Source organism: Ictalurus furcatus, chromosome 2 (genome assembly GCF_023375685.1).
Source record: "Ictalurus furcatus strain D&B chromosome 2, Billie_1.0, whole genome shotgun sequence".
Lineage (NCBI taxonomy): Eukaryota > Metazoa > Chordata > Actinopteri > Siluriformes > Ictaluridae > Ictalurus > Ictalurus furcatus.
In genome coordinates this window covers 19,326,658-19,338,670 of record NC_071256.1, presented here as the reverse complement: position 1 = coordinate 19,338,670, position 12,013 = coordinate 19,326,658, and the positions used below count along the sequence as shown (strand labels likewise).

The following is a 12,013-nucleotide window of genomic DNA, read 5'->3' as shown; positions in this document are numbered from 1 at the left end:
TGATAAACCAACAGGAAGACCAGAGAGCTTTCAATCTGAGAAAAGAAAATCTATCAGAGCCATTGCACAAACATTGGACATAGCACAATACAACAATTTGGAATGTCCTGAAAAAGAAAGAAACCACTGGTGTACTAACAACCAGACATGGAACAGGTCGGCCAAGGAAAACAGCAGCTGATGATAGAAACATTGGGAGAGCTGTGAAGAATAACCCAAAAACAACACTTGACATCAGCGACAACCTCCACGGGGCCAGGGTGAAGGAACCAGAATCCACCATTCAAAGAAAACTTAGACAGCAGAAATATAGAGACCATACCACAAGACGCAAACCACTCATCAGCAGTAACAATCAGAAAGCCAGATTGTAATTTGCAAAGAAATACAGAGATGAGCCAAAAATCTGAAACGAACAACAACTGAAAGAAGCTGCTGTAAAAGCCTGGAAAAGCATCACAAAAGAAGAAACCAACAGTTTGGTGATGTCACTGAGGTCGTCATCCGCGGCTTGATGCGGTTATTACAAGTATGGGAAATGCAACCATATATTAAGTGTTATTTACTTTAATTTACATCTGACTATCTGTTCCTATACTTTTGGAAATAAAATATACCAGGAAATAAAAGCTGAAATCCTAAACTCTCGTCTCAGGTCCATCTTTTGATCTCAAACCCAAATGTCTTTGGTGTATAGCACTAACAATTAAATTGGCCTTGTTTTCCAATAGTTTCAGAGGGGACTGTATCAGAATCAGGCATCAAGAACAGCTTATCATTTAAACAATTAATTTTTTTTTTAAAGATTCACTTATGCGTCATGTGACCCCTTAAATAACTCAGTATCGTAATTGAATCAGTTATAAACGAGTAAATTATAATGCAATTATAAGCGGTTATATTATAAACAAAACAAAAAGCTTGCAATCTTGTATCTTGTAAGCTTAAGCAAGACAATACAAACCCGGAGCCAGTGTATTCAGCTGTATTGTATTTAGATGAATTCACAAGTAATCTCTGTGGAGTTAGAAACATGACTAGAGCTTGTTTTCACTTGCAGGAATATCTTTTTAGATCCTGTAGGTCCATTCATCATCTTTTTAATAATGTGTGGAATGTAACATAAGAATCAAGCTTTGTTTGCTGTAAAGCTCCACAACATGAGTATAGAAATAAGAAGAATCCCAACGTTGTGGGTGGTTATGCCTCCACTGCCAGAAAGTCTGGTCCTTCTGGTTACTAATATGTACACCTGAAGAAAAAAAAACACTTATCTGACCTTGCACTGACCTTGACCCTGTTTGGATCGATTCCCAAATCGAACCTGCTGGTTACAGTGATAATTACATATAAATCCTAAAAATGTTCAAACACTTGTTTTACTTGAGATACTGTGCTACAGAGAATCTCAGATGGGACTTGCGCAAACATAACACTCCCCACCACCATGACGAAGACATAAAGGCATGATAGAGCATGTTTTAGGTGACGGACTGACCCGCTATTCTCTGCATCTTCATCCTCCGGGCCTGGATCCGTCCTTTAGCGAGTCGCTGCTTGGCGATAATGCAGCGGATGTGGTCGGCGAAGATGAAGGAGGCCTGCAGGATGGGTACAGGCTTGGCGTGAGGGTTGGATGTTGGTTTGTGGATGGTGATGTTCAGGGCTCTGCTGTCATCCTCCACCCCCGACACCTGCATGTCCTGTAATCACCACACGTCTCTTCAACATACGTCTGTCTGCACTTATTACTCACTCATTCACTACACTCAAGATGCTGCTAAGATTTTCCACCGGTAGTAAACTATTTTTGAAATAATAAATAAAAGTGGGTCTTATTTATTGTAAATGTTTGGGGTTTTTTTTCAATTTGAAAGTTTATTAGAAGGCTATTTTTTAATTGATATTTTATTTTTAAATTGCAAATAAAAGGATATAGAACTCTTTTTACTGTATTTTTTTTCCCCATAAGTTTTTTTACTGTGAATTTTTTCCCTGACTTGGAGAATGAGATGATAGATTATTATGTAAAAAATGCAGTACGAGTGAGATTTTTAAAATATAATATTTATATGTATTTAAAGGCACATACATCAATAGCTGTAAACATTTGATAACATTCTATAAAAAAGTAACAAAAAAAAGAGTAGAATTACTGTGAATTCTTTCCCTATATGAAAATAGATAAATAGATAGATAGACAGACAGAGGGATAGACAGATATATAGATAGGCAGATAGAGAGACAGACCAAGAGATAGATAAACAAATAGATAGATAGACAGACAGACAGATAGACAAATACTGTAGACAGACAGATAGATAAGAAAATAAACAAACAAACATACATCCAAACAAATAAATAAAAAAAAACACATGATTTTAAAATATTTAGGTATTCATATGCAAAAAAGTGACGTGAACATTTAATCTTTAACATTTAATACAGTAAACAAATAACAAAAGAAAATGCTCGAAGGCTCTTCCCCTGTAAGAATTCTTGATGAATTTAGGTAGAGCATACTTTTTTTTTTTTAACTGTAATTTATTTTCTTTTTTCCAGTTTGGAAATCAATCCACAAACATCCGCTCTTCATCTTCAGTTCTTGGCTTGTGATTCATCCATTAAAGCATGCATGTTGATCAGATATCAGCGTAAGTAAAGCATTAAAAATCACAGATGGCGAGTTTACCTGCAGAAGACCTGCGAACTTGACGACCCCCCAGCCCAGGCGCTTGGTCTCAGGTTCCACCAGACTCATCTGATAGACGTCCACAGCCAGGAACCTCTGCGCCTGAACACCGTCTTTACTCACCACCATGCAGGCGATGAGGTCACTGTTATCTGCATACAAAAACAATCACCAGCGTTTTTTTTTGCTTGTTTGTATGGTTTTGGGTTTTTTTCTTTTTTTGAATTTGGCAGAATAAACAAACAAACAAACAAACAAGTAAGAACATAAATAAACAAAGAATTAAATAAGTCAGTATGCAAGAAAGTACTCAAAAAAAAACAATTAAGTACGTAGGTAAGGAAGTAAACAAACAAACGTATGTAAACAAAAATAAATAATTAGGTTAGTAGGTAAATAAGTAAGTAAACAAACAAAAGAAATTAAGTAGACAAAACAAACAATTAAGTAAGTAAACAAACACACAATTAAGTAAGTAGGTCAGTGCACAAAAACAAACCAATAAACAAAATATCTTAAATCAATTAAGAAACTATGTAAGTAGGTATGTGCAAACAAACAAACAAACAAGTAAACAAAGAATTATTAAGTCAGTAGGTAAGTAAATAAACAAACACATTAATTAAAGTAAGTAAGTATCCAAACAAACAATTAAGCAACCAAACAAATATGCAGGCAAACAAAAAAAAACAAAAAAACAGTTAAGTATGCAAGTAGATAAGTACACAAACAATAATTAAGTAGACAAGCAAACAAAACAAAGAAAAACAAGTAAGTAAACAAACAATTAAGTAGGTAAGTAAACAGGAACATAAATAACAGCAGTCATGTCTGTCTTTTCCACCCACTATAGGTGGAGATTAGTTGATTTGTAATATCACATGTTGTCAATATTTTCATTCCATCCACACTTTAAACGTTTCCACACTATGATGCTGTGGATAACGAGAGAGAGCAAGTGAGTGAGTGAGTGAGTGAGTGAGAGCAAGTGAGTGAGAAGAGTGTCTGTTATCACTGTGTATCAGGGACTGATCTGTAAGACCTGATAACATCAAGCACATTCTGTACTGCATTTCATCTTCTTCCGCTGTGATCACAGCATTTTATATTTATATATTCAATTCTACTTTAAAGAGAACCTGACATCAGAAGTGATCTTTTCCTTGGTCAGTCATGTCCTTTTTAAAGCCCCACCCACCTTAAAATAGAAATACGTTACGCTGTGGAAGAAAAACGTGTCAGCATCTTTTTCATGTTGTTTTGGCTAACATTTGATGCTTCAATGATGAGGTATTAAGTCGTGTCAATTGAATCATTCTGGACTGCACTGAACTGAAAATGAGTGCATGCCTCTGTGTGTGTGTGTGTGTGTGTGTGTGTGTGTGTGTGTGTGTGTGTGTGTGTGTGTGCGCGTGATATGATGAGGATGTTATCTCATTAACATAATGTTAATTTTAACATGTTTACATATCTCATGAAATTCCAGATAAAATGCCAGATATCACCAGAAAAGTCAACTCCAGTTTCCATGTTCTGATTTAATTCCCAAAAACCGGAAAATATTAAAAAACTGCAATATTATCAGCAGACATGGCAACACTGTACTGGGGGGAACCCATCTAAAAGGAACAACTGATAAACAAACAAACAAAAACTAATAAAATGTAAATACACAAAATATGCTTAGTTATAAATAAATCATTTAATATAAAAAATAGATATTATAATAACTTCATAACAGAAGGTAAATTAATGTGTCATGGCTCACACTATGTTCTTAAATTCCCTCATAATTAACAAGCTCAAGTTTTCTCATGCCTACTTGTGTGTTATATTGTGGCACATAAACGTTATCATCTCCTACATTTAAAAAAAAAAAAAAAACCCCAAACAAAAAAACCAATAAACTTCAACCGTACTCCAAAATTTTTGACTGTGCTCCTAAATTTTTGTAATTAGCAGCACAAGTGCTCCTAAAAGAAATTGTTACCATAGAGCCTTGAGCCTGGAGCAATGAGGATGCATAATGAGGCCTCTGTGGCTGATTTATACCATTTGGAACGCAGAGACTGTCACCAGGAGAGAAAACCGTGCTGTGTACAAGTATTTTGAGCTATTTGAGTTGCCGTAGTTTGCTTTCGTTCTCAAACAATGATGGGTAAGGTAGTCTTCCAGAGAGCGCTGGCAGTAACAAAACCCCCATGTTAGATGCAATTTAACATTTGAAAACATTTGGGGGTTGAAAATGACATGGAAACATTTGTATTTCTTGAAAATGGAAAGCAAGCAAGCCCCTGACAGCTGTGTAACACCGCAGCTTCACTGCAGGACTAATTGATTTATTTTCAAATTAAATGACACGAAGGTTACTACTAGGTAAGTCCTGGCTATACTGGTACTGTTTGTTTGTTCATTTATATAACAGCACTCTTCCAGTGGGTGATGAACTCGCGCCTTGAGACGCGTCACAAGTGTATATAATAATGCTGGTTTGATGTGGTCATGTGGGGTAGTAAAGAGAGAAGGTAATCGGGAATGCCAAACCAAAATGACTTGTGTTTTTCACAAGTCTCTGTCTTCAAGTCCAAGTCAAGCCTTGAGACAGTTGTTCATGAGTCCAAGTCAGAACACAAGTAATGTTTTTTGCAACTTAAGTGCGACTCGACTAAAGGTGGCAGACTTGAGTTTCCATTTCTGGTTTCTGAAAAAAAGGGAAATAAAATGTGACACACTTCGTGCTAGTCAGATGATTTGTGTCGAGACCAGCGTGATTCAGTGTGACTGATTTCAAATGAACTCACTACATTTCTCTAAAACTGCCAACCTGTTCATGTAAAGTGGGCGGGGCTACACTTGGGTAAGCTCCACCTTCACCAATCACAGGACTGATGTCAATCATTCCCTCACTTCCTGCTTGAGTGCTTACTTCAAAGCTAAACAAATAAACAAAAGCTAATTTAGTGAGGGAAAGCTAACTGACAAAGCAAAAATAAAGCTAACAAGTCAAAGCCAAGCTGGTGAATGAATACTAAGCCAGCAAGTGAAAACAAACCTAGCCAGTTAAAAGCATGTCCAACTAACCTACTTGGTAAAAACTAACCTAGAAAGCAAAAATAAACCTAACGAATGACAGCTAATCTCATGAATAAACGCTAACCTAGCAAGGAAAAGCAAACTTGCGTGAAAGCTAACTTAGTGAGCAAAAATAACCATAGTGAGTAAAAACTAATCTCATGAGTAAAAGCTAAGCTAGCAACTGAAATCTAACCTAGCAGGCATAAAGCAAAGTTACTGAGTAAAAGCTAACTTAGCAAATGAATGCTAACCTAGTGAGTGAAAACCAACCAAGCAAGCAAAAATAAACCTAGTGAGAAAACGCTAACCTAACAAGCGAAAGCAAACCTGTATGAAAGCTAACTTAGGGAGCAAAAATAAACATAGTTTATAAAAACTAATCTCATGAGTAAGAGCTAAGCTTGTGGGTGAAAGCTAACATAGCAAGCAAAAGATCATTCATAAGTGAGAGGTAAACTAGCAACTGAAAGCTAACCAAGTGAGTACAAGCTAACCTAGCAAATGAACGCTAACCTAGTGAGTGAAAGGAACCTACTGTAGCAAGCAAAAATAAACATAGGGGGGAAAAGCTAACCTGAGTGAAAGCTCAGCAATTCTAGCAAAGAAAGATAATCTCACAAGTAACAGCTGACCTAGCTAGATGACCTAACTAAATTACTGTTAGGGATCGACAGATAGTGGTTGCTACAGAAACAGGTTTGACATTTTGACAGGATTTGGATGACAAGGAAGCATGTGGGTTTATGCTTATTTATATAATCACGTATATTAATCATGAATATTTACAGATTCTACGATTACAGATGAGGGGGAATGTGTAGAGACACTTGCACACTGTTGTTATTGTTTTTTTAAGAAATAAAAAAGAAAAATATTATTCAACAAATTATTTTAATGATCTAAAATGTAGCTTCGAGGGAAGTTAAAGAAATTAAAATTTAATTTAAAAAAGATTTTTAAAAATGTTAAATACACAGTAGATGCTGATTAGCAGTAAGTTTCACTCTAGGTGTTTTGTATGTGTCTGTGTGTGTGTGAGAGAGAGAGAGAGAGAGAGAGAGCGCGACAGAAATAGTGACATTTCCTGCAAGTTTAAAAATAGCACGGATGACATCAGTAGTATCTGCCAGGGTTTGCGCGCATGTGTGTGTCTGTGTGCGCGCGCATGTGGCTGCTCCGTCACTGAAGGTCTTTTTCCATTCACTCACCCATTACTGGAGGTCCTCAGGGGTGTGTATATTAATGCTTGCCCATTATAACAGATCTGAATCGACATACAGCATTGAAGTGGTGAAGAACAATCATAACGGGATCATCTCTCACTCGCATCATTTCCAGAAATGGAAATCAGATAACTTTTCTCTCTTCTTTCATTTACGCCAGTCTGTGATGTAACCGATGCTCAAGAAAAGACAATCAACCGAAAAAAAGACACCCACACACAAAAAAACGGTGTAATATTTTCCCCCCATCATATATTATTAATACTTCTCCGGAAACTGACGAAACGGGTACCGTCTAGTTCCACAAACAGTTATTTCAAGAATGAAGAATGACTTCAGCATCCTTAACACCAAACTCTTTATCAGGAATGTGATGTGTGTTAAGAATAAACTGCTTGTGGATACCGATTACGATTGACAACAACAACAACAACAACGTAAACAATAAAATAAGTATTTCTGTATTTCAATGATTCGGTGGCAGAACTAGGCATGAACTGGGATTGTGATGTCACTAAACAAACTCCAGGGCTGTGAACCAATTATGCTTGACCTGCAAATTCAACACTGTTTGCTTAAGACACACGTTCTGTAGCTAAATTTTCCAAAATTTTTAGCGTAATCCTGTAATTATAATAAATCTGACGTGATTGGGTCATAGCCACGGAGCTTCATGACTATTCGGTGCATTTTAAGGAGCGTGTAGAAATTTCAAGGCCACTATTTCTTAGAAATGCATTTTACAAATAACTGTTTATAATTCCACATAAATTATTCATCTATATTTACAGGAAAACTATCAATGACGGCATAGTGTGATTAAGCGGAGTCACGGTTACTAACTAAACCGGTTGTAATCCCACCCATACCATGACAACAGTAATTTTTTTTATCCATTTATAGTTACATTTATTGTTGTGGAACATCTGTGAAAATAGTTAGTTCCTGTTAAGTTAGTAAGACAAAAATAAATAAATCAATAAAACAACAACAAAAAAAGACCCACACAGCATCATGGTCCATAAACTCCTTTGTCCTGAAGATGTTGGAAAACTTTTAAATAATTAATTACTATAGCGATGATTACGTATTATAATGTATTTGAACGAGCGCATTAATGTAAACCTGTGATTTGCAGCTGCACTACTGACAGAGAAAGTTATTTTGAGGACACGCTCGTCCTCAGCGTCCGCCCTCGAGTCAACCGTCGAGTGTGTGGAGTCAAAGGACGAGTCAGCAGCGGCTAAAACAAAATGGGTTGTGTGTGTGTGTGTTTTAAGGGTGTGTAGGCGCAGCTCTAACTCTCTTACTGTTAGACATTTGAGGTCTACAGGAAAACGGCTCGATGCGAATGCTGCCCACGACGGCTAAAGTCTAAATCCAGCAAGCCCCTCACCGTGGGGTGCCAGGAGTGAGTCATTTCTCCCACACACCCACTCTTTACCTGTAAGAGTGAGAGCTGAGGGTTCTGAGGAGGCGTCACACCTGAACATCTCACAGGAACTGACACAGAGGGGGAACAGGAAGGGACACAGAGAGAGACTAACTGTGTGAAGTGTCATTTATATATCAGTGATTTCTTTCAACTGATTTGTTCTTGCACATTCATATTCATTTTATGTTAACTGTACATTAGTTACTTATTTTTCAGTCATCTACAAATGAAGATATTTACTTACTTACTTTATTTTTACGGTATGAACTGTCATTGCATGGCATGAACACAAACTATGATGTTAATTCTATGAAGGTTCTATGCATAATGACCTACGAACACATGCATTGGAAAGGCATAATACCTAGTGTTGCACCTATTCATGCACAGTTCATAGCCATGGCTGTAACACATTAGTAAACTGTGAACAGAACCTATTATAAGTAGTGTTTATAACACGTTATATTTCCAAGCAACATTCTGCATAGTGCATTCTGAATAGATAAAAGGGTGATATAATGTGTTATCAGCACTAGTTGCAGTGCATTCTGTTAACTTTATAAATGCTTTATAAACACCACAACACTACAGACTGAAATACCCTTTTTAAATAATCATAACGATGATTTGTATAATGCCACATGAATATATCTTCATAGAAATGATAGAGAATAAACAAAAAATAATTTTAACGTGTCACTGACTGAATTAACAGAAAAATAATCTCAGAACTTCATATTAAATGTTTTTTTTTGCTATTTTAAAATTTAATTGTCACCATGTCTCTACTTAAAGCAAATAATTAAATTATTGTAAGCGTATAAATAAATATGTACTGCTACTTACTGCAAATATTTTAAAATTACAAATCTAACACTGTTGTTCCATCCACCCATCCATCTTCAACCGCTTACTCCTTTTCAGGGTCACGGGGGAACCTGGAGCCTATCCCAGGGAGCATCGGGCAAAAGGCGGGGTACACCCTGGACAAGGTGCCAGTCCATTGCAGGGCACAATCACATACACACTCACACACCCATTCATACACTACGGACACTTTAGACACGCCAATCAGCCTACCATGCATGTCTTTGGACTGGGGGAGGAAACCGGAGCAACACTGTTGTTGTTTTTTTAAATAAATTAATAAACATATAAAACCCCTTTGTGAACATTTTAAGTCTGCAAACTTGACATGTGCCATCTTCATCTTCAGCGCCATCTTCAAGCTATTTTGACGTAGTATTATAAAAAAAAAAACATTTTTCTTTTTATTTAAAGTCCCCAATGCGTTATTCAATACCACTGAAACAGGAATTCAGGGTGGGACATTTTGAGTGGCTCCTCCCCCCATTTTAAATAGCCAATAGCGTTTAGTGTACCTCACAGTCAGGAAACCTACAACTGTTGGTGGCGGGACACTTCAGATTCTAGACAGCATTTGATTGGACAGAAAATCTGATGAGAATCTGAAGTGCAGAATGATGTCATGAAAATTGTTGATCCGTATCGGTGGTAGAGAGAGACTGTACAATTTGAATGCGTACATCTTCTAAATGTGAGTTCTGTTATGGCTTTGGAGCGCACTCCGAAACATCTTATAGATGAACTTAAGGCGAACATATTCATACTAAAAAGCCACAAAACTTCAATTTTGATTTCATGGGGACTTTGAGCTACGCAAACATGTAGCAAGAACACCAAAAATCTCACTGTTCACACGTTATAATAAAACTAATCACTTTGCTTCTCATTAGCACACAGATACACTTTTTGCTCCACCCACTTCACATTGCTCCACCCTTGCTCCGCCTCCTGACACTTAACGCTGTTTTCACACAGGCTTTTTCTTAACGGAGCAACTTTCGGGCTGATATGTATAAGAATAGCTTACTGTAACCATAGCAACTGTCTGTTATAACGTTTAGTATATATATAGAAATATCCTGAATATCGCAAATCTTCCTCCTCCAAGCACTCTGTCCTCCATGTTTGCTTTTTCTGCTTGTTTGCGTTTGATTTCTGAATGGTTTTTCCGAACTTGTGGAAACCACTGCGTCATGGCAGGAATTTCCTGATTCCTAACTGATAACAGAACAACATTAAATGCAAGCTGGTGGAAACCAGCTGATGAGAAAGCAGCCTAAAGCACCAACGCTCATTAAAAATGAATGACTGTGTCTGCTTTCTCATGATGCTGCTGGTGTGAGTACAGGATAACATCTAATAATGACTCAGTCAACACCGTCTTATAATCCTACATGCAGTGAGAGTCAATAAGAAACCTTTCATTATTACACATTGCAAATGAACGGCCCTCTGGTCAAACTGACCTGTGTATCATCTTAAATAGTTTTTTCCCCACCTGAAACTCGGCGGCCTTGGCTTGTTTTCTGTGATGAACCGGTACAAGAAAAAAAAAAACCCCATTCACATCAATTATAAGGTCCTCAGGTCAACTTGCTAAAAACTGATTACTAGAGTAAACGGGGGGGTGATGTGAGTGGTGGGAGTGATTGTGGTGTGCGTTACGAGACGTTCATTGACTGTAAATAGTTTTGGAAAATGATGGTACGCAGACATAAAAGAAATATTCAACTCTGAGAGACACCACAGAGAGCGGAGTGGTGATGATAGATGTGCAAGAAAAGAAAAAAGAAAAAGGCAGTGGTTTGGAGATGATCCAGGAAACAGAATGCGTAGGCGGTGGTTTGAGGTGTACAGGTGAAGTACAAAAATAACATAAGTAACGACTTAACATAATTTAAAAGGCAATCGGTCTGACATAAGGACTGCATCTGAAACAAAGTGGGGGAAAAAAATTCCAATCGAGAGAAACAACACTAACTGCAACTTATTTCCTCAAAGGTGAACATGGAGATTAAAATCTAAAACGAATCAGTGGCTCTGCCTACATCTCATATAGTGCACTTATCTGGTGACGAGCTTCAGAATCTTACAAACCGTTTGCTCAGAACCTTTGATCAGCATGACACAATGATCTATCTGAAGCAAGATAATAATCACAAAATGGCACCTTTACAATGATTTCAGCCTTTGATTTAAAACGGCAAGCAAAAGTAGACGGCTCATTTGCCCAATTATTGATGAGATTACAAGATGATATCAACTCTCTAAATAATCTCGACTACAGAAACGACTGCTTACAAATCAGATTGTAGATCAATCGAGAAACGTTTTGCTTTGAAGTCTGCGTTGGTGATGAAAGGATAGAGAATATAAGACCTGACTCAAGATTACGAGCAAAACCAGACACGGCACAGATCCGGTAGCCGTAATAAGTATCGGGCTGATATCAGCAAAACAAAATGGTGGATTGGATATGGAAGGGGACAAAAAGAATGCATTTGAAATTTCTTTTTCTTAAATTCTATTTACAATATACAGGATATCTGCGTGAAAGCTCCGGCATGTATTTTTCTCACTTAGCTATTTATTTACATCATTTTAAGTAGTAGCTTAACAGTGTTTAAAGAAATTAGGTATCGATATCGGATTCTGTATCGGAAAAGGATAAAGTGGTATTGTCACACCTCTAACCTGGAGTCATGTAAACATATATAACAA

General features: G+C 37.1%; 1 protein-coding gene across 4 annotated transcripts in view; it reads right to left on the bottom strand.

The window, feature by feature from the left end:
• The window catches only part of clec16a (C-type lectin domain containing 16A), a 72,752-nt gene that overhangs the window by 12,996 nt on the left and 47,743 nt on the right, over positions 1 to 12,013 (bottom strand). For all 4 annotated transcript variants that reach the window (XM_053652222.1, XM_053652229.1, XM_053652237.1 and 1 more), the window contains 2 exons: positions 2,693 to 2,844; positions 1,499 to 1,703 (listed from right to left, as the gene is read on the bottom strand). In XM_053652222.1, the coding sequence (XP_053508197.1) occupies positions 1,499 to 1,703; positions 2,693 to 2,844 (357 nt within the window). The remainder of the gene's footprint in view (positions 1 to 1,498; positions 1,704 to 2,692; positions 2,845 to 12,013) is intronic.